This window comes from Phascolarctos cinereus, unplaced genomic scaffold (genome assembly GCF_003287225.1).
Source record: "Phascolarctos cinereus isolate Bilbo 61053 unplaced genomic scaffold, phaCin_HiC Scaffold_5;HRSCAF=322, whole genome shotgun sequence".
Lineage (NCBI taxonomy): Eukaryota > Metazoa > Chordata > Mammalia > Diprotodontia > Phascolarctidae > Phascolarctos > Phascolarctos cinereus.
The window spans coordinates 306342610-306366498 of NW_027555958.1; the positions used below are offsets into that span (position 1 = coordinate 306342610).

General features: G+C 37.4%; 1 protein-coding gene across 8 annotated transcripts in view; it reads right to left on the reverse strand.

Moving 5' to 3' along the window:
- SPAG9 (sperm associated antigen 9) overlaps nt 1–23889 on the reverse strand; it is a 149568-nt gene that overhangs the window by 72893 nt on the left and 52786 nt on the right. For 5 of the 8 annotated variants that reach the window (XM_078156070.1, XM_078156069.1, XM_078156072.1 and 2 more), the window contains one exon: nt 5482–5576. In XM_078156070.1, coding sequence (XP_078012196.1) covers nt 5482–5576 — 95 coding nt within the window. Of the gene's footprint in view, nt 1–4521; nt 4935–5481; nt 5577–23889 lie in introns of those variants that run through there. The other 3 variants (XM_078156071.1, XM_020972600.2, XM_020972601.2) reach the window with 3 other exon arrangements.

Genomic DNA, 23889 nt, shown 5'->3' on the forward strand with positions numbered 1-23889 from the left:
AATTGACCAAACGGAAAGGGAGGTACAAAAGCTCAATGAAAAAAAATCTCTTAAAAATTAGAACTGGGCAAGTGGAAGCTAACTAGTCAAGAAATCAAAAAACACTACAACAAAATCAAAAGAATGAAAAAAATAGAAGGAAATGTCAAATATTTCTTTGGAAAAACAACTGACCTCCTTGGAAAATAGATCCAGGAGAGATAATTTCAGAATTACTGAACTACCTGAAAGCCATAATCAAAAAAAAGAGCTTAGATATCATCTTTCAAGAAATTATCAAGGAAAACTGCTCTAATATCCTAGAACCAAAAAGTAAAATAGAAACTGAAGGGATCTACTGATCTCCTCCTAAAAGAGTTCCCAAAATGGAAACTCTCAGGAATATTATAGCCAAATTGCAGAGCTCCCAGATCAAGAGCAAAATATAGCAGGCAACTAGAATGAAACAATTCAAATATCATGGTCACAGTCAGGATAACATAAGAGTCAGAAGCTTCTACATTAAAGGATCCAAGGGCTTGAAATATGATATTCCAGAGGGCAAAGGAGCTAGGATTACAACCAAGAATCCCCTACCCTGCAAAACTGAATCCATCAGGAGGAAAAACTGACATTTAATGAAACAGAGAACTTTCAAACATTCCTGATGAAAAGATCAGAGCTGAACAGAAAATCCAACTTTCAAATAAAAGACTCATGAGAAGCCTAAAAAGGTAAACAGGAAAGAGAAATCATAAAAGATTCAATGAAGCTAAATTCTTTATATTCCTACCTGGGAAGATAAACTTCTAACTTCTAACAATCTTTATCATTATTAGGACAGCTAGGAGTATACACAGACAGAAAGCATGGGTGTGAGTTGACTATGATGGGATGATATCTAAAAAAATTAAATTAAGGCATGAGAAAGATAGATTCACTGTGAGAAGAGGGGAAGGGAAAGGCAGAATGGGGTAAATTATCTCACATTAAAAGAGGTGTGAAAGGGCTTTTACAATGGAGGGGAAGATGGGGGAAGCGGTAGACAAAACTTGCTCAAGTAGGGAATAACATACACACTCCGTTGCGTATAGAAATCTATTTTACCATACAGGTAAGTAGGAGGAGAAGGGAATAAGACAATGGGGGTGCTGATAAAAGAGAGAGCAGATCGGGGGAGGTGGTGGTCAGAAGCAAAAACACTTTTGAGGAGAGACAGGGTAATAGGAGGGAGAGAGGGAGAGGGGCAGAGAGAGACAGAAACAAGGGGAAAATAGGATGGAGGGAAATGCACAGTAATCATAATTGTGGAAAAAAATTTACAGCAAGTTTCTCTGATAAAGACCTCATTTTTCAAATATGTTAAGCACTGAGTCAAATTTATAAGACTACAAAGTCATTCCCCAATTGATAAATGGTCAAAAGATATAAACAGGCAGTTTTCAGAAAAAGAAACCAAAGCTATCTCTAGACACATGAAAAAAATGCTCTAAATCACTACTGATTAGAGAAATGCAAACTAAAACAATTCTGAGATATCATTACCTTACACCTATCAGATTGGCTTACACCTATCAGAAAGGGAAAATAAGTGTTGGTGGGGATGTGGGAAAACTGGGACCCTAAAGCACTGTTGGGGAAATTGTAAACTGATTTAAACATTCTGAAGAGCAATTTGGAATTATGCCCAAAATTTTTTTAAAAGTCAAAAATTATTTTTACATGTAACTGGGGCAAAAAATAAAATATATTTTTAAAAAGTTATACATAGCTTTTTCACTGTTATCAAACCTGCAAACAGACCTGGTTGGTGACAATAGCAGACTGCCAAAGAGGGAATTATAATTCACATTCTGTTACTACAACTCCATCAGAACAACATCACTAAATACTCACCCTCTCTTTATAATGTCCTACACTTTGGAATAAAAACTCGAAGCCCAAAGATTGTGCATATCTGAAACACTGTGGTTTCCTTGAAACAAAATGGCTCCCTCAGAATTAAAGAAATCATAAAGGATGAAAGACGACATACAACACATTCAAGTGAAAAGCTGCTTAAAAAGTATCAGATTTAATAAAGTACCTTACCTGAAACACCAGTTTTTAAAGATATATTTAGTTTCACTTTCATGTATTTATATAAAGCTATTTAGAAAATTTCATCTTAAATTGGAGGCCTAATGCGCTTCTTTAAAGTAAAATAATTTCCCGTCAGGATTCCATAGATTATGCAGAAATAATTTAATAATTCCATTTTAAAAGGTCAAAACTAATAAAATTCCAGTAAGTTTTTTAAAAAATTTTATCTTTTACATTCTTCATGATTATTTAAATGCACAGAATTCAGAGAAACCACTAACAACCAATTTCTTATAGTAGCTTTTTTACTATAAGTACATAAAATAACTGATAGTTTAAACCTAGGTAATTAGATAAACCAGATTACCTGCTTCTTTATAAAAATTCACTCAATCATAAAGTTGAAATCTAAGTACATTAAAAAAATTCAATTCTAATTTAATCACTTTCAAGATATGAAAATTATGGAAACTTCCTGAAACTAAAGTTTATTTCATAAATAATGCAATTAGTTTTGAAATACTTTTATTTTAAAATCAAATATATAGATAATTAGAAAGATCTCTCTCTGTACAATAATAATTATACTACTACTATATGCTTATGCAACATTTTAGTTTTCCAAGCATTTTCTTGTTATCTCATTTGTCCATCATGACAATCATTTGAGAAATACAAGCATTCATAGCATTTTACAGATGAAGAAAGTGAGGTAAAGAGTTAAATGGCTTCTCCACTGTCAGTCACATGGCCAGTGAGAGTTAAGACTTAAACCCAGAACTTCTGAGTCCTAGCACAATGCTATTTCTCCTACCATGTGGCCAATAATAACATAGGCTTTTATTGAGACTATCCTATAATAAAGTTAAATTCTGATGTGAAATTGATAACAAGCAACTCTCGTATCTATAGTTCAGCCAGCTACTCCCAGTTCTTAATATACACGAATTACAACAGGACTGCTTCAAAAGTCTAATGAGTCTAAAATTTTACTGGGGACCAAGCACAGATCAGTAACATTTTTATTCAATTAAATTAAAATTTTAAAAGTGGGCTTCCTCTACAGTATGTTAAATTACTTTAAAAAAAAAGACTAAAATACAAAAGTAATTCATCTAATTAATATTCAGCATGTTTTCTAAGAGTTTATATAGACAGTATGGAGGTTGAGTAGGGGGTTTTAAAATATGGAGAATATGAAACAAGAGTTTCTATTCATGGACTAAAAGTCTTTAGTTTCATAAACAATATGTTCTATAAAATCTTAATAACATCAATTTGAAACAAAGAACTAATTGTCACCACCACGAAACTTATAATATAAACATAAATTCTGGGCTTTAAGACAGCTATTGAATAATTTAGACTATGAATGTATAATCACAAGTGCTCTTAACTGAATTAGTACTTATTATTTGTTTTTAAATGGATTAAGTTCACTCTTAGGATACTTTTTGTAAACTTTTCTTTTGTTTGAAAGCACAAAATTTAACAATTAAAGTTGTCCACAGCAAAACAAGGGAAGGGAAGTTAATTTTTTTTAACTTTACTGGAGGTTTTGCTTTTTAAATAGCTAAAAGGTAGACAGAGATTCTTACTCTGTACTAATACAATGAATAGCAGCCAAAGTAAAGAGATTAACAAACGCGGTTCCCGCACCACCCCCCACCCCCAACAAGTATGGACATTTGCCACCCAAGTCTCTACAAAGAAAAGAATAAAGGATAACATCTGACAAAACAATAGTGAATAGGCTTTATAAAGCTTTCACAGCTTTAATGCCTAAATAATGGAAAAAATGAGCTCACTATACAAAAAAAAATTCAAAACCCTTTCGGTTTAAAAGCTTTTTTTTTAAAGAACTGATTTGCTGGTTCCCATGAATTGTAATACGAAACAATGAGCCCAATGATATAAGAATTCCCATCAATCCTTACAAAATACACGCCATTCTTGGTGTGTAAGTTTCAAAATCTAGTATCTAAAAGCTTAGGTGCTTAATGAGAGACAGGATAAACTTGGGTTGCCGGGCTCCGTAACTGTTCTTATTCATTCACTTTGCCATAAGCCAGTTTCCAAGACCATGCTGTCCTCGTACTCACGTTTAAGCCCAAAGTGAACATTATTTCTTCTGCCCTCTGGTTGCCCACACAAAGCTTTCTCTCCCCAGGTCCCAGCTCCAAAATCACTTTAACCACAATCTGAGCGCCTAGCTTCGGGTCATCCCCCATTGTTTCATTCTGCAAGCTAAGGAATACAGCAGAGAGCGAGCGAGCAGGAAGGGGGATGGGGTAGGGGAGCCCTGCTGCTACTGCTACTGTTATTGCCGCTGCCGCTACCTCCAGAGCTAGGAACCAGTGGAGAAAGGACGAAGGTAGGAAGGAAGGGTGAGAGGGAGGAACGATGCCCCAGAGGGAGGGGAGGGGTGGCAGAGGAGCAGCAGCAGGAGGAGGTGAGTACCTGAGTATCCTGGGCAGGTTCTGCGTCAGAGCTGGCACACCGGTAGAAATAGAAAAGTGCACAAGAAGCAGAACAGAGAGCGACACCAAGATAGCTGAATTAATGACCACCGCCCCGCCAACGAAGCCAAACACAAATAGCAGCATGCATCCAGGACTCATGGCGCTGCGCGGGCATGGTGACCCGCCGCTGAGAGGAGCGAGAAGGCTACAGAACAGGAGCCACGGGGGTATCTTTGCTGTGCAAGTTTGTCACTCAGCGGCCACGGCCACAAAAACAATGCCATCAGCAGCTCTCCACTGGGCTCTGCAGCGGCGGCGGCGGCGGCAGCGGCGGCGGCGGCAGCAGCAACAGCAGCAGCAGTGACTCCCAATCAATGACATCACCCTACTCTCCCCACCTCACAACCATAGAGCTGCCGCTCTTAGCATCTGTGCAGCAGCCTCGAGAGACAGCCAGCTTATTAACTGTTTTTCCCCCTCCACGAATTGTCCTGGCTTAGCTCATTGGTCACAAAGCCTCCTGATTTACATAATTTATTCACAATTCCTCATCAAACAGACATCCACCTAATAACCCTTTCAAACCCATACCTTGACAACAAAAATTAGACTAAACATAATGATAGAGAGAAATGAAAGTTATTTTCAAACTCCCACAAACTCTGAGAATAATTAAAAACCAAAAAACCCCCTAAAACCAAAATTTTTTATCATTTGTTTTAAACATACAGAAATATCTCAAAGCTGCCCATCTGGCTATCTCCTGATTTAGCCTTTTAATAGTCAAGGCTGCTTCCATTCTTTTCTACTCTATTCTCTCCCACAACATTCCAAGCATAGAACAGAACTTTCTGAATCAGCCTGACTGTTGTTCTAGGATTGAAGAACACAGCAACACAGAAATAAATGGGGGGAGGGGGTTGCCCATTTTCAAGGCAAAATGTATAACAAAGCTTACCTAATTCTACTATGAGTTGTGGATTCTAGTTGATCACTCCCTGATAGCTGATGAAGTTTTGTTTTTTCTAAGTGTTCCATATAATTATGGATCATCTATTTAAAAAAAAGAAAGAAAAAACATGAATTAAAATGAACATTACTCAGAATTAAATTATATACTGTATATAAGAATAATTCATTTCTATACAAGTTTCATATTTATATCTTCATATCTGAGGACTACTCAGTGACATGCAAAAGGATATCAGAAATATATAAGTTTAAGAATGGCACAATGAAACCAAGATCTTCTTTAACATATCAAAACACTTCTCATAACTCTTTACATGTTATCACTACTACAACTAGCCTAGATAAGTAGTTCAGGAAAATAAGAAGGAGGGGGAAAATGAAAGGTAACTGGTTAAAAGCAGAAACTAACACTTTTGGAAACCCATAAAGTAAATCAAGAAAAAAAATGAAAGAAACATACTTGTGAAACTTGAAATGAACCAATTTTTCACCACTTAGCCAAAAACATGGAAGTAGAAAAATCATTTCTAATTTATCATGCACAAAGAATTACTATATGTAGTTTTAACTTGGTTCTGTAGAAAATGAAAATTTTTAAATTTCAATTCTGAAGTGAAAAAATTCCATTAAGATACTAAATAACAATAGGGATGAAAAATACATTTCTCATCTATACTGTTTTTATGCTAACGAGGTAATTTTATAGGATATATTTGTCTCTCTGACTTCTCTCAGGTCGAGGAATAAATTTTTGAAAACTGTATCTAGAATGATATTGCCTGGAACCTTAAAATAAGCATGGTAATTTCTAAGGGAATGTGAAATCCCCAGTATGATTTTTTAAAATACTCTTCAAATTTTAACTTAAAGACAAAAGTAGAATGCACATAATGAAACATGTATTTCAAATGCATGTTTAAAAAATTGGAATGAATCTAGAAGCCTTATATTGAAAAATGTTAGATTTAAAAAAGAGTAGACCATGAATCTAAGTCCATGTTAGGATGTTTGTGTAGGAAACAGGCAATTATATATTATATGTGCTTTATATTGTAAGGGACTTAAAAAGGTAGAAAAATGATTTAGAAACTCTGGGTAGATTCTTAGAAGCAGAACATTTACTATATCCTTACTTATTTGGAGGAGAAGATGTAAATGTGGACACTGCCATAAATATTTACCAATACACATAAAATCTTTGACTGTACTGAAAGAAAACTACATAGCTGAAGGAAATTAAAATGGACAACCAATTTTTTTTAAATAATCAAAAGAATAACAAACCTTTACTAAAGAAACATAGAAAATTTGCTTACAATTATGAGATGCAAATTTACATTTTTCTTCTGAACCAGTAAGTTATACCCTTTTTTATTGACAAGTCAAAAAGTGGCACAAAAATTATCAAAAATCCATCATGCTTTTTCTACATGGAGAACACTCTTACAGGAAGACACAGAGTGAAGGGGGAAAAAAAACTAAAGGGGGTAGGGAGAAAACATTTAATGCTTTAAAATACACTGAAAATGTTAGAAAATAATTGTAGCATTTGAGTGTTAAAGTGAAAAGTTTCCTTCTATCCTATATAAAGGCAGTGTTTATGGTCACAAGGGTTTTTTAGAGACTTTGTGTCTAGCAAATCTTAGAAGTAATTTAGCCATTTTCTTCTAAATAGAAGAACTACTGAAAGAAAACCTGAAAGCATAAGGAAATGGGTTATAATTTATGTCTGAGTTTAAGTTGGTTAAAAGTTGTAACTACTCCCATCTAAGTCTACTGTGGTACTAATGTCCCATCATCACCAAAATACACTGTTACCTGTAACAGTCAACACATCAACCAATATAATGATTAAGGGTTGTTACTCAGTGTTTGAACAGATTCTATGAAATAAATCAAATTTTAAAATTTCTTTTAAAATAAAGCTAGCGGGGGCGGCTAGGTAGCGCAGTGGATAGAGCACCGGCCCTGAAGTCAGGAGGACCTGAGTTCAAACCCGGCCTCAGACACTTGACACTAGCTGTGTGACCCTGGGCAAGTCACTTAACCCCATTGCCTAGCCAAAAAAAGAATAAAAATAATAAAAAATAAAGCTAGCTCTTAGCAAATTCAACTCTGTCAACTGTTGACTATGTCAAACAGTCAATTAATAGTCAACCATTTCTAAGCTTCATAGACGAGTTTAAATGGTAAAATTGGATGTTCTTTAACTATTTAAAAAAGAGGCAGGAAATTCCTTCATTCCTCATCATTAATATCTATTTTCTAAAAATACCGTAGTCAAGCAATAAGCATTGTTAACTGCCTCTGTGCTGGGCACTAATAAGCACTAGAGACAGGAAAATGAAACAGAGATAGCTTCTTCTTTCAAGGAGTTTATGTGTTAAATGTTCCCAGACAGGGAAATACAGACTACATAAAAATTCCTGGGAAAATCAAATGAGGTCTCTGGAAGAAAGCAGCTGGTAAGCTGAGCCTTGAAGGGAGCTAAAGAGTCAAACAAGTGAAGATGATGAGGGAAAGCATCCCAGACACTGCTAAGGTACATATAATACATCTTAAATGCAAAGAGAAGACTCTTCTTTATAATTATAACAGCAAAGTTCTCAGCTGTTCATTTCTGAAATCTGAAAAGCTCCTTTCTGAAACTTTAACCAAAAGCAACTGAAAAATGGGAAATTCCAAAATATCCTTTTCAGAGAGTTGGTTCCAGGTCTCATTTTAAATAAATAGTACACAATAGTGTAACCAGCTTAGCTTCCAAATATCAGAGAATCACAGGATTTGAGAGCTGGAAGAAATGCCAACAGTCATGATAAGTCCAACCCACACCTGAAAGGACTTACTCACAAGGAGCCATTCAACAGTTCTTGGAGATTTCTAAGGTAGGTCTTTGCAACCTGACTTACATCATGATTCAGATTAAAAGTCCTTCTCCAAATTTACCAATTCTCTCTTATAACTGCCAAATGTAAAGGCCTCAATTCTCATTCTCATTCTTAACCTATCTGAAGCATTTGAGACTACTGATCACCTGTTGGGTCAATAAACATTTATTAAGCACTTCTATGTGCCAGGCACTGTGCTAAGCCACGGGAATACAAACAGGAAAAAGAAATACAGCCCATCCGTCCTCAAGGAACTTAAAATCTAACAGGGGAAGACAACTTGCAAAAGGAAGCATGATAAAGTCCAGTCCAAAGCCTGTGGGAAATGAAGAGATGGCTGGTCTGGGAGGTCTGTTTAAATGGAGGTTTTAGGAAGAGTTTTTTGTTCCACACTCCGATCAAAGGGACAGAAGGTGAGTACTAAGGCTAATCTCACAGATCTCCTGGGTAAGTTCTTTTCTCTAAGTTTTCATTACACTGATCTCTCCTAGTTCTAGCTGTTCAAACACTCTTTCCCAATCTCCTATGGCAGTTCTTCAGCCATGTCACACCCTGATTAACAGTAAGTGCCCCCAAAGTCTCTCTTCTGGGTTCCTTTTCTTTTTGCTCCATACTATTCTCACTTGGCAATCTCATGAGCTCCCATGGATACAATTATTATCTCTATGAAGATGATTCTGGAGATTGGTCATCTATCCTAATTCTGCCTTCTGAACTTCTATCAAGCATCATCAATGGCCTCTTCTGAACATCTCAAAAAGCCTATCTCAAGGGGCAGCTAGGTGGCACAGTGGGTAGAGCACCGGCCCTGGATTCAGGAGGACCTGAGCTCAAATCTGGCCTCAGACACATAACACTTACTAGCTGTGTGACCCTGGGCAAGTCACTTAACCCCATTGCCTAGCAAAAAAACAAACAAAACAAAACAAAAAAAGCCTATCTCAGAGGGCACTTGGAGATCAATATGTCCAAAATGGAATTCATCTTTCCCTTTAAACATGCCCCTCTTCAAAACTTCCCTAGTAGTCAAGGGCACTACTAACTTGCAGTCACCCAAGGTTTGAAGACAAACCTCAATGTCATCCTCAACTTCTTCTAACTCATCCCACAGGTTCGGTCCATTGCCAAATCTTGTTTCTATCTTCACAAGTTCTGCATACATCTCCTTTTCTCCACTCATACAGTTCTGGTTCAGGCCTTTATCACATCTTGCTTGGACTACTGAAATGGCTATCTAATCAGTTTCCCCACCTCAAGTCTCTCCCTACTCCCCATCCTCCACTCAGTCACTAAGGTGATTTTTCAACAGTATACCTCTCGATGTCACCCTTGCACTTAAAGAGCTCCAATGGCTCCCCAACACCTTCTCTTTGGTATTTAAAACTCTTCACAATGTGATGGGTTCCTACCTTCTTAGTCTTCTTTCGCATGCACTCTATGATCCAGATAGGGTGGCCTGCTTGCTGGTCCATGCACATGACACTCTGTCCCCCATTTCTGTGCCTTTGCACTAGGTGCTCCCCAACCTTAGAATAGTGTGCCCCTTTATCTCTGCTTCTTAGTTTCCCTGACTTCCTTTGAAACAGTTAAAACTCCAGCCACTACAGGAGGCCTTTCCCACTCCCCCATTTGCTAATGTTGCACAGATCTGAAATTAAATCCTGCCTCAGGTACTAACTAGCTGTATAAGCCTGGACAAGTTACTTACTTAATCTGTTTATCTCAGTTTCCTCAACTGTAAAATGAGGATAATTATAGTACCTGCCTCCTCGGGTTGTTATGAGGATTAAATGAAATAAAGCACTTAACACATTGATTGGTGCATAGTAAACAAGCTTAACAAATGCTTGTTTGTTTGTCCATGTCCTCCTTGTTCCATTCTCTTTTTCTGGGGTGCTAACTGCAATAATTACAGAACTTCCAGTAACTTCTCCTTTCATTCTTCTATGCCATGGTATTTCTTCACTGTATATTTTGAGCTCCCTTACTCATTTCTTCACTTTCTCTGATAGTTTTTCCATGGGATTTTCCTTCTGAAGTTTCTTCCTTTTTTCTGCTTTTGTCATTCTTTTACTTTATTTGAAGCATTTCTTGTAGTTTTGAGATGAAAAGGAGCTAATTTAGATGTTAAGTTCTCATTTATCCATCTTGCCTAAAATACATGTGGTTATATTGAAAACTTACCCAAAAAACGAAATCTTAAATTCAAGTTAAGCAACAACCCCGAGTTCAAATCCTAATACCTATTTACTACATGTGCCATTCTGGGCAAAGTACTTAACCTTCTGAGCCTCAAGGGATAATAAATTAAGAGCAGGAATGGGGCATTAAACCTCTCCTAATGAAATCTCTCATTTTACAAAAAAGGAAAATTCGACCCAAGGAGGTGAAGTGACTCGCCCCCTGGTTACACAGGGTCAGTCTCTTCATATCTAAAATGAGGATAAAAATATTACTAACCATAAATTGTTGTGAGGATTCAAATGAGATATGGTATATGAAGTTTTCTGTAAACCTTATGGTGTCATATAAACGTGAGCTGTTACTTTCACTAACAGTAAATTGAGGGATGACTGTTTGCTTTATAAAAGAATTCTTCACCTTGCAAAAAAGATTCATAGTATTTTATTCACACTACGTTACAGCTGAAAGGAACCTTAAAAGACCATTTAGTTCAAATCTCTCAGATGAACAAACTTGTTCCTAGATAATAAAAAAAAACCCAAGACTTGAACCTTCTTCACAGTCCAAAGCTCTCCTAGCTACACATCAACCACTCAAACAAGTTACTGAGTATCTCCTCATAATCATTTTTATAATGTTTATTATAATCAAAAGTGTCTCTTCAGGTTTTAATTGGTCCCCTGTGCCCTGGTATGGTAACCTGGAACTCAATGTTTGTTCTTGTCTTCATGGCCATCCCCTATAAGAACTCATCTACTTATGTATTTGATAATCAAACAGATCTGTCACCTCATCAATTTGGGAGAGCCCTCTAATAATGCATTTCATAACCTATTAATTCCTGCTCATCCCTTGCAGCTCTTATTGAGGTACTTCATGAGTCTGCCACAGAGGTTTCATCCAGTATCCTAAAGGTCTTCCTTGAGTTCTCCTGACATTACAAGGGATCAGTAGAGCACTCTGGTTGTCCACCCATCATCTATTCCTTGGCAACAACTTTTATTCCTACGCTTCAAAGTTCCTCATTCATTATATGTTGCAGCCTGTTCACACCCATCTTGTGCTTCTCCATTGCTGCCTGATGATAATCATTCTTAATTATCTCGAGACTGTTTTATTCTATGTCTTGCTGCGACATGGGGAAAATGGATGTGTTAAAAAGATGGGCCTTTGATTTCACTGAAAGATTGGGGTTGAAGAGGTTTACTAACTTCCTCAAAGCAATCCAACCCATTCTCCTATTCTGGTTCAATTACAGGCCTAATCATCATTCCTCTGCATTGTCTGTGCCAGGTATACTTAACTGATGGATGAATTTTACAGGTTTTCAATCCATATATATGTCCTAGTCTGGGCAACAAATAATTACTCCATTTGAGCTTCATCTATGGATGGTCAGGCCATCCTTACTTTTTTTTTTTAATGTTCTTTTTTAAAAAATTTTATTAATTTATTTTGATTTATCAACAATCACTTCCATATGCTTTTCAGTTGAAAATTTTTCTCCCCCTTCCTCCCCCCCCAAGATGGCGCACAATCTGATACAAGCTTTACATTTACATACCCATTTAACATATTTTCACATTAGTGAAGTTGTAAGTAAAAATTTAAATCAATAGGAGGAACCATCAGAAAGAGGAAACAAAACTCAATAGAAGGTAAAAATAAGTGATAGCAATTCGACTTCCATAGTTCTCTCTTTGGATGTGGACAGCATTTTCCATCCCGAGGCCTCTGGAGATGTCTTAGATCCTCGTAATGCTGAGAAGGGTTCAGTTTAACAATCTTAGTCACTGCATAACATGGCTGTTATTGTGTACAACGCCATCCTTACTTCTTGAATGGTCACAGATCTCTTCTAAGAGGCTCTGTAATGATCCCAGACTTGATGCAAATGGTACAATGTCATCCACAAATTGAGCATCTGGAAAACCTCACCATCCACAGAGAAACCCTCTTCAAGTTGGACTCTGTGTAAGATCTCCATCATTATGGTGGACACCTTTGGGTAAGCACACATCTGTCTTATGCTTCTCTTTTTTGATTAGAGGATCACTGAACAGCGTTATGTCTGTTATGTCTTTCAAGAAATCTTGAATGATTTTGACGTATGGATAAGAGGCATTTTACCTCTTATCCTACATTACCTTAACAGAGACCTCTTAACATTAACTCTACCAAAGCAAATGCTTTTTCATAACCAACAGTAAGCACAATAGGATCTTATATTTTGTACATCTTTCAGTCAAGTGCAAAATGGCAAAGATGTAGTCCATTACTGAATATCATTTGTGAAAAAAGTAATTGTTCCTTACTAATATCCTTATAAAGGATGTCTTAAATTCATGTATTTGGATATATCACATCAATCCCTAAGAACTCTCATGGCTGTATCCTTTAGCAAAATAACTCCTCTATTGGTATAATCTGGCTGTTTTTCCCATCTTTGTTCTTTTTTTAGTGCTATTTCTACTTCCCATATAAATGTATCTGTAATTGTGATGTAAGGTTCCAAATGCAGTGGTTCCATTCACCTTCATGGTGAAAACAAGTTTGTCATAATAACTTTTCTGAATCTGTTTCATTTTTCTTCTGTTTTCCTTCTTCTGTTTTGCTCTATAGGTTCACCCTTAAGATGACTCTACTTATGTGTATGTCACACCAAGTTTTCTTTAAAATGGTTCTACCCTGTACTGTTTCTGTCTACTTTATGAGACAATACTGTTCATAACTGAAAGGTTTTAGAAACAAGTTTATATTCTCACCTAGTGCTGCCTTTGGCAGACATCTCTCTCCACTTAGTAAGTCAAATGCTGGCTGAGTAAGGTGTTTATTGGCTTCTTTTCATTTTTTTATTGTAACAATAGATTTGTAATGGTTAAATTTATCTTAAAAATTATTATTATGATCATTACTCATGTCATTTCTAATGTCCATTTCCCATTTCCCTTTGCTGATTACTTGCTTAAACAATTCAGGATTGAGTTGTTTCAATGATAAACCATCTTTTTCTCATTATTATTCTTTCTTCTTGCTTTTTACTAAGTCCAGTCTTTGTACTGAGAAGACAATGGTCTGATTGTACACTGTTAACTGATTGAGGGATGATTCCCATGATGACAATAACAAGTCTTTTCCTGGCCGTCAACAATATAATCTAGTTTTTTGTGTGTGTGTGAAATATTTGGTACTTACATTTCCAGTGCCTACCAATTCTTTTCACAAATTGTGTTTATGATATAAAGATGTGAGACTTCTTTGAAATCTATCAATCTTTAGCCTCTTTCTTTCATCTTTCTTCCTTTTTCTCACCATTCTCATCTTTTCCCCAGCTTCTGACTGATGTCACCAAATATCAGAGTGTCTATGAATTTAATTTGGAGGGTTTTATAAGTTCTTCATTACATTTTCTATCTCTTTATCCTAAGCATCTGATATTGGTGCATAACCTGTAACTATTTTCATGGTGGACTTTCTGCAAATACAAAGCAAAACAAGATGACCACACCTTGTGAGGTCATTTAATGTGTTAAATGATGTACTTTGCTTCCTTTCAACATATGGTAAAACCAAATCAACCAACTCCTTTCTTTGTCATTCCAAGGATATATGTGATCCATCCTTTCATTTAGCTGCAACATCTTTCTTTCTTCTGGCTTCGTTTACAACAAAAATGTCAAGACTGATGTGACTCAGTTCCTCCAGCAGTATGTCCACTTGTTCACTGGACCAAGATCCCACATTCAGAGTGCCAAAAATAAAAGTTTACAGTCTAAAAATTATTTGATTCTCAGCACCCTCTGAACCCTTTTCCACTTCTCTGGCTCTGACAACTTAAGCAGGGGCCAAATATGCTGAAGACCATTTCATAATTTTGTTTTGTGGACTGCCATAGCCAAGAAATTTGTCACCAAAAACAGCCAGCCTATATAATGATGATGATGAGACCCATTACTTAGTTAGGCTGGTTCTTGAAAAGCATACTCAGTCTGCTGCCAAGGCCATACTCAAAGTCTTCCAGGATAATAGAAACTGCCGGGGCAGTTAGGTGGCGCAGTGGATAGAGCACCAGCCTTGGATTCAGGCAGACCTGAGTTCAAATCCGGCCTCAGACACATAACACTTACTAGCTGTGTGACTCTGGGCAAGTCACTTAACCCCACTGCCTAGACAAAAAGAAAAAAAAGAAACTGCCAGAACATCCATTCCACTTACACTGTCCCCAGGAACCTAGGGTTATCTCCATGACACAATGGGGCAAAAGAACAGGACTTCCTGGAGTAAGACTTCTTGTACACAAGTCTAAAATCACTCTAATCTCTGTCCTCTCATCAGAACTCCAATTCCATAATTCCAACCATTCACAAAGCATTTCCATGAAGAAGAATTCTCAAAATATAAAGAGTAGAACAAACACTAGTAAGAACAATGAACCAATCAAAAAAGCAACAAACATTTATTAATTGCCTACCATGGGCCAGGTACTATATTAAATCCTGCAGATACAAAGACAAAAGTGAAACAGTGCCTGCCCTCAAAGAACTTATATTCTTATGAGAAGACAATACAGACATATATAAATACATAAAGAATACATACCAAACAAATACCAGTAAGTTTGGGGAAGGTGGTAACCAGTACTAAGGGGAACAGGAAAGGGTTCATGTAGAAGGTGGTACATAAACTAAGTCCTGAAGGAAAGCTGGGATTCAGGGAGGTAAAGGTGAAAAGAGAGTTCATTCCAAATACGGAGGATAGTTAGTACAAAGGAGATGGAACATGGAACATCATGTGTGAGGGACAGTAATCAGGCCAGTATGTAAACTGTAGAGTATAAGAATGGATAGGTAGTAAGGGGGTAAGTTTATGAAAAATTTTAATTGCAAGGGGCAGCTAGGTGGCGCAGTGAATAGAGCACTGGCCCTTAAGTCAGGAGGACCTGAGTTCAAATCCAGCCTCAGACCAAACACTTGACACTTACTAGCTGGGTGACTCCGGGCAAGTCACTTAACCCCAACTACCTAAAAAGCACACGCGCGCGCACACACACACACACACACACACACACACACACACACACAAAAGAATTTTAATTGCTAAACAGAAGAAGCCAAAATAGTCAAGAAGATCATTTTAAAAATAAAAGCAAAATCTTAGGCTCTTTAAATAGGTTCAAGTCTCCAAGCCCAGAACAATTATTACTCTAAGAAGAGGTGAAGCAAGGAAAAGAGAAAGAGATCACTGAAAACTTGACAGGTGTTATAAAACTGGAAGGTAAGCAGATGATATTCCAACTGCTTTAAGAAGTCAAAGTGGAGCTTTTATGAGAATAGGTAAAAGGAAGAAAAAAAAACAACTAACAAGAATACATTCACATTCTTGCCATGAGAAATCATGTAAAATAACTTGTAACATGAATATTTACAATTTTCAAATTGTATACTGCTTATAGCTTTTCATCTTTGTTCACCTGAATTCATATATGCCTAAAAAAAGGAAGAATTTTCTGAAAGAGGACTACTGTGTACCTGCATGCCATGGTATCAGGACTAAATCAGCTAAATACCCTTGTATGTGCGGAGGAGGACACTACAGAGATGGTCTAAGATGACTTCTTAGTAAACCATGAGGAGGACGAAGAGAGAGATATTAAGGATGGGGTCTATGTCTGAAATGTAAAAGCAAAATCTTTGCCGCTCAGGAACCTGCCAATGAACAGGAAAAAAAAGTTCTCTAGGAGATTTGAAGTCTAGTCTCCTCTTTAATTTTTTAATATTTTCCTTTCTCCTGGATCCTTCCCTACTGTCTATAATCATGCCTAGACCTTTCCTGCCCTTTAAAAAATCCTCTCTTGACCCTAACAATCCCTCCAAAGTGTTGTCCTACATCTCTCTTTCCTTTCACAGCCAAACTCTTTTAAAAAGCTGTTTTCATTCACTCTAACCTCTAGTCTCTTACCTTCCATCCACTTTTGACCCCTTGAAATCTAGCTTCCAACCTCACTCAACAGAAATTTCTTTCCAAAGTTACCAGTCACCTCTTAATTGCCCATATGATAGCGTTTCCTCAACTCTCATCATTCTTGACTACTCTGCAGCATATGAACCTGTTGATTATCCTTTTGTCCTGGATAATCTTTTCCCTCTGGATTTTCATAACACTGCTTTTCCCCTTGGTTATTCTATTACCTGTCTGACTGTTCTGTCTCCTTTACTGAATCATTATCCAAATACTGTCCCATAAATAAAAGTATAATCCAAGGCTCTGTCCTAGTCACTGTTCACTTCTCTTTTTATATGCTCTGTCTTGGTAATTTTATCACCTCTCATGGTTTAATCTTAATTAATATAATTAATCTTAATCTATGCAAACAACCAATCCCAAGCTCTTTTCTGACCCACAGTACTATATCACCAATTGCCTATTGGACATTTCATTTCTTCCAGATTTTCCTTCACTTAATATGTTTTCATTACCAAACAGTAGCTCTTTCTTTTACATCTTTGGATTCCAGCGTATTCAAAGTACATTTCAGTTTTTCTCTTCAGCTAATTATTTTTGATGTGTAGGCCATAAATTCTGCTATTTACTTCCCTTTTAGCTTCTTTTTTCAATATTCTGATTTTCCTCAAACTACTCAAGAACATTCTGCCAAAGTTCCAAGTTCTCTTGGACCACAGAGCTCTCTTTATCGGGTGTTGGTTCAATTTTGTTTGTCTTGAAACAATGATTAAGAGATATTTGCCCAAATTTAGATGTTTAGGTAGCCACTGTCCCTTCTCTTTTAATATCTTCCCTGGTAATTTATTTTGTTTGTTATATTCTTTAAAATAATTCTTCATGGATATTTTCTGTTCCTTAAATCACCATAGTCATCCCAAGTATCCTTCTCCCTCCACTTCCCAAAAAGCTTATCCATATGACAAATAATATTTTTTAGAGAAGGGGAAAAGAAATCTGTGGACCTTCTACCACCACCACAAAGGGGTCAGCTGGAGATGTCTTCACATATATTTTCATTTGAATCTTCTTAATCTTTCTAATTTTGCTACATTTACTTTCAATTTTTTTGGTAGTTTTTCCATTTCCATTGTTGTAGTTATTAAGTATATTATTTTTTTAGTTCTGCTTACTTAACACTACATCAGTCCATATAGATTTTACCATGTTTCTCTATATTCATCACACATACAATTTTGTATAGCACAGTAACATTCTGGTGGATCAATACCCAGATATTTTATGCATTTTGCGACTATTTGGAATGGGACTCCCTTTCAATTATTGCTTCTAGTATTTTGTTATTATCATATAGAAATGCTGTTGATTTTTTAGGATTTATTTTGTAGCTCACAACTTTCCTGAAGCTATTATCTCAATCAGTGTCTTTACTGTTCCCTAGGATTTTCCCAAGTAAACCATCATATGATCAGCAAACAAGAATAGTTTTATCTCCTCTTTACCTATCCTCATTCCTTTAATTTCCCTTATCCATAAAACTGACAGATAAACTATTTATTGCTCCTCTAATCTGCTTGTGTTATCACCCTTCATATGTCTAAATCATGTATCCATTTTGACCTTATACAGTATGAGATTTAGGTCTCCATTTGGGTCTGTATCTTTTATTTGTGACCTCTGAATTGATTTCTATTTTTACTCCATTTTGGTCTGTAAAAGATGTATTAACTATTTGTATCTTTTTATATTTATTTACAGGGGCAGCTAGGTGGCACAGTGAATAGAGCACCGGGCCTGGAGTCAGGAGGACCTGAGTTCAAATCTGGCCTCAGACCAGACACTTGACACTTACTATCTGTGTGACCCTGGGCAAGTCACTCAACCCCAATTGCCTCACACACACACAAAAAAATTATTTATTTGGGGCAGTTAGGTGGCACAGTAGATAGAGCTCCAGCCTTGGAGTCAGGAGGACCTGAGTTCAAATCTGCCCTCAGACACTTAACACTTACTAGCTGTGTGACCCTGAGCAAGTCACATAACCCCAACTGCCTCACCAAGAATGAATGAATGAATGAGTTTATTTACAATATCTGTGCCCTAGTATACAGTTAATTTTGTTCAAGTAACATGCAGTCCTGAGAAATATGTATATATTCTTTTGCTGTCCCATTTAGAAGATGTTGTAAGTCCTTTAACTCTAGTTTCTCCAGCAATTTTTTCAATTCCATATTTTCCCTTTTGTTTATCTTTCTATAAGACTTATCCAAAACTTAAGAGAGGAATATTGAAGTTTCCTGTCGCTACTGTGTTGCTGCCTGTGTCTTCTTGTAGCTTAGATATTTCCTTTATAAATCTGGATGTTAAGGCATAGGAGCATATTCTTATTGCTGATACTGGTTTGTTGTTTGTGGTTCCTTTCAGCATAATATGGTTTCCTTGTTTATCCCTTTTTACTATCTGAAGGTTTGCTTTTGCTTTGTCAGCAAGGATACTTCTGCTTTTTAGGATTCACTTGATATACAGTAAAAAACAAAAATTTCCCTCAAGCTTTATTTTGCATGTCTTTGTTTTTTAAGTATGTTTCTTGTAAGCAACAGATTGTGGAGTTTTGTTTTCTTATCCAATCTGTCAGTTTTTTATTTTGTTAAACTGTTTAATCCATTCACATCTGAAGTTAGGAGAATTAGGTTTATATTTTCTTCCAGCTTCCTCTAATATTAGATTTTTTTCACATTATGATTTTTCCCCTCTTCTGCTATATTCACAGTACTATGTTCCTTTAGTTATTTACTTTAATCTCTATTTGAAGTGGTCCTCTTCCAACTGGCTCTTTTCTCCTCACCCTGATCCTTTCTTCTCATTGGTTATCCCTTGCCCTTTGGGGTTTTATTTATTAGTTCCTTTTTTTCTCTCCAGCTTTTATGTGGTTATATAATTCTTCCCATCTTTTCTTCCTCTCAGTTAGTCAAGAAGATTCCCCCTTCCTGTCCTTCCCTTCTACTAGGACAGTTTTTCAAATTTCATTTTCTATACCCCTTTCCAAAAAGGATTTCTCTTACTCTCTTCGTAATCCATCCTCTGTCTACTCTAGATGCTCATTCTTTCATTCATGACCCCTAAATTATTTGTTCTCTTTCTTTTCTCCGTTTTTCTCATGAAATCTCCTAAGGTATCAATTCTAGAGTCTCTCCTCTAGGTGAGTTTCTGCCACTGACTTGTAGACTTTGCCCAATGGATTCTCCTTTTCTATTGTGCCTCATTCCTAAAACAATGCCAATTATTGCAGGTGTCAGAGAAGAAGATGCCCCATGGGTAGGGACTACCTCCTACCATGTCCCTGATTATGCAGCCTGCTACTGATCTATACTCTTCCCTGGTTTTCTTTTTCCCCCCCATTTTCTTCAAAATCTCTCCTCCCAGAGTGCATGCTCTCCTACTCCGGATACCAGCTGCCTCCAGGGCTGCTGCCCACTATTTTTTACTGTGCAGGTCACAAATGCTGCTCTCTTAATTCTCATTTCTCTTTTGAACTACTCAGGAACAATGTGCTGTGGTTCCATGTTGTTCTCCTCACATTTCACAAAGTTCTCCATCTCATTAAGAGACGAATCATTTTCTTTTGTTTTGTAATAATTTATTCATAAATGACTCACTACATCTTTAAGCTATGTTTTCTGCTGTTGTTACTGTTTTCCCTATTTACTTATCTGCTTATGTTCAAGGACTTTTGAGTTTTCTTCCTGAAATCTTTGAAAATTGCAGTGCCCTCCCCCCAGCCTGTTCCATTTTCTCCTGTTGCTCACTTTCTGATTCCCTCCCTTCTGAGTGTGGTTTCCTTAAGAGCTACACCTCAAAGTATCTTAACTTCCTTCCACACTGGGCAATTCATGGTTCAACTAGCCTGGGTCTCTACCCCAAACTTCTGGGTGGTCAGAACCGACCCTAGTGGGATGTTGTGCTTTTTCCACAGGGTTTAGTAAAGTGTGCTCCTTATACACACCATGTGGTGTCTTATCCTGTCCTACTTCCTCTGTTTCTCAGTTCCTTGACCTGGTATGAGCAGTTCAGAACTTTGTAGCACTGGTGCTACCCTGGCACTGGCTCTACTGGTATTATAGGGTTATCTGCCCTGGTACCCGCTTTTCATATCTTTACAGCACTGGTTCTACATGACTGTATGGGGCTGTGGCCCCTGGCAGGCTTTTGCTCCTGAATGGCTACAACCACACTGTCTGTCATGGCCAGGGCAAATTTGCAGAGCCTAGAGCCAAGGTCTCCATGACTCTGGAAAGCAGGGAGGAGGGAACAGGTTCTTGGGAGTGGTTTGTAAGCCTGTGTCATGTCCTTGGGTCTGTGTCTCACTGCCGGCAGTACGGGAGGTGGGGGAGGGATACCAAGTAAACTCAAGGTCAATGACTGTCAGTTCTTAGGTGAGTTGTTTGGTTGGTTGGTTGACTGAGGTTTTTTGGGGGGGGGAATTTTTTTTTACATTTTTTAGGATTCTGGGTATCCTACACTACAGAGACAGTTGAAGTTGCTTTAATCTTTGAAAGCATATAATTTCTGTTTTGGAGAGATCTAAGAGGTCATGAGGATCAGAGAAAATATCTAGTCCTCTACCTTGCTGCTCACATGACCCAGAAGTCTCTCTGCTTGTGTTTTAGGTTTTTCCAACTCAGTTTTCTTCCTCCCAAGATCTCTGATGGTTTTAGTTTTTGTTTGATTTTTTTCTCCCCTTATATTCCCCTATCACTCAATTTCTGACTCCTACATGGAAGGCAGGTCTCCTAGTGACTGTATCTCAATGATGTCTCAGCGTCCTCCCACTCTGGAGAATTTACTTTTCACTGCCCTCAGTACCTGCCTGAAGAGACTTCTGGAGGGAAAGGAGTGGGCTTTTTTCCTTCAGATCTGGTACAGCCCCACATATTTACATGCTAACACTGTAGTCCATTTTCCTTTGCTCCTTAATTCTCTGGCTAAAAGCTATCACCATTGGAAAAGTTAAGGCCTGCTCCTTCCTATAGCTCTTCCTCTTCCACAAGCAGGTGGGCAAGAGTGGAAGTCTGCTGCATTGTCACAGAATAGTGGGGGTGAGGGCAGGATAAACTGAGTCTGTAGTAGCAGCAAAGAAAATGTTGGATCCTAGAGAACAGGACAGTAGATGTGGAGAACTGGGACTAGTGGGAAGTGGGAGGTGCTGGAGATTAGCATTCTCTGTTACCTTTAGGCCTCTTTGTTCTCTTGGCCTGTAGAAAGAGCTGTAATTGATTTTCCTCTGAGGCATAACTCTTCTTTGGGGAGAGTTTTTGAGAGTTAGTGAGGACTAGAAAAAAAGTCTAGTCCTCCCATCTTATTGGTCATGTGATCTGAAGTCCTTATTGACTATTTCAACCAGAATGTCTCATAGGTATTTCAAATTCAACATTTTCATAACAGACTTATCTTTTCAAGAAAACCCACTTTTCTTCTGAACTTTCTTATTTCTATCAAATCATTTTACATGTATATACTGGCTTGCTATTTAAAGGAATCATGGTCATATACCTAATCAATCATATTGCTAAAATATAAGTAGCTCCCTTTTTTTTTTCTTAATTGTTGCCTGGCATGCAAAGCCCTCTAATATCTGGCACCATCACGGTTTTGCAGAGATTTCATATTACTCCCCCCCCCCCATGATGTACTTTATTACATACCTTGTAAACTAGACTGCAAACACACCCTCTCCTTTCCTGTCTTTGTGCCTTTGTTCTCAGTATTTCCTACGTCTGGATTGCTCTCTCTTCCCCCTGCCTGCCAAGTTCCTACCCATCCATTAAAACCCAGTTCAAATACAACCCCCTCCACAAAAGCCTTACTTGATGTTTCCTTCCTAAATCTCTAAACTTTTTGTAATCACCTTTCCCCCAGGCCTCATTTAACTTTTGTTTTTAACTTTTCTATTGCATTGATCACCTATTATTGTGTGTTAGCTGTCTGTGTACCTTTAGTTCTCCTATGCCATAAATAATAGGAGAGGAAGGACCAATAATACCCCCACAGTATGCTGTGTAGGTGCTTAATACATGTTTTTGGAACTGCTGAAGTTTTTGCTCTGATGAAGACATTGAAGAGGTTCCACTGCGCAGGCTATTATATGAAACACAATGGTCTGACTATCTAAATCAGGGTGCTTTGTACACAGTATGAATTTGGTAAATAATTGTAGAATGAAAGGGGGGGAAAAGAAATCTACAAAAATGGGGACCAACAAGATAACAGCCAAACTAGTTTTTAAACTAAGGGCTCCTTTCATTTTTAAAAACTAATATATTGGTATCTTCATTTTCCAGTATCCCCTCCCCTGTACCATCTTTAAAAAAAAAAAAGAAAGAAAGAAAAAGGAAAAAAGTAGTTCAGCCAACTAATTAACACATTAAAACAAACAAACCAACCAACCCTAAAACCTTTAGATTGCCAGGTAGACCTTGCCAAAGCAGGCAAAAAGAGATGGGGGTGGGAGATGCAAGGAGCAGGGGAAGGGGGAATTGGGAGTGATGAAGAAGCATTAGTAAATGGATAAAATCAAAGTGAGTGACGGTGACAGGAAAAAAAAAAAGGTCACACCCCTAGTTCTCCCAGAAGAGGCTAGGGAAGAAGGATTAAAGTCACAAAAGGATGTTTTAAGGCAGGGGTGGGAACCCTGTGGCTTTGAGGCCACAAGTGGCCTTCTAGGTCCTCAAGTGCAGACCTCTGAGTCCAAATTCACTTGGATTCAGTCAAAGGGCCATACTTGAGGACCTAGAGGGCCACATGTGGCCTCAAAGCCGCAGGTTTCTCACTTCTGTTTTAGGGGATAAGCAAGAAGGAAAGTCAAAGCTATTCTTTTAAATGAAAGGTACCTCCTGAGATTTCCTGAAAGAATCAGTAATTTCTTACAAATATTTATTAAGTGCTTGCTCTAAGTCCAGACTGGATGGTAGGTCCTTTGGTGGAAACAAGACATGAAAGGCAAAATACTGTCCCTCAAGTAACTTTCATTTTAGTTGAAGAAATAAGCCTAATGTGCATATAATAAACAGAAAAGCAAGCTATTATGATCAGTTGCCAAGCAGAAGAGTCCCAACAAGAAGGGAGAGATGCTGAAGTTCAAAATATCTGATAAAAAGTTTTGGTTACATGAAAGCAGTGGGTCTTGAGCTGGATGTTGAAAGCCTTGAAGAGAGGAGAGAGAATTTAGGTTATACGGCATGAAATGAACTATTGTCCAGATAGGACTACTGAATTTTGAGGAATAATAAATTAATTTAAAAATTCAAAGATTAAAAGCTTACATTGTGTTGGTGAAATGCAAATGGTAAGGAAGAGAAGGGTAG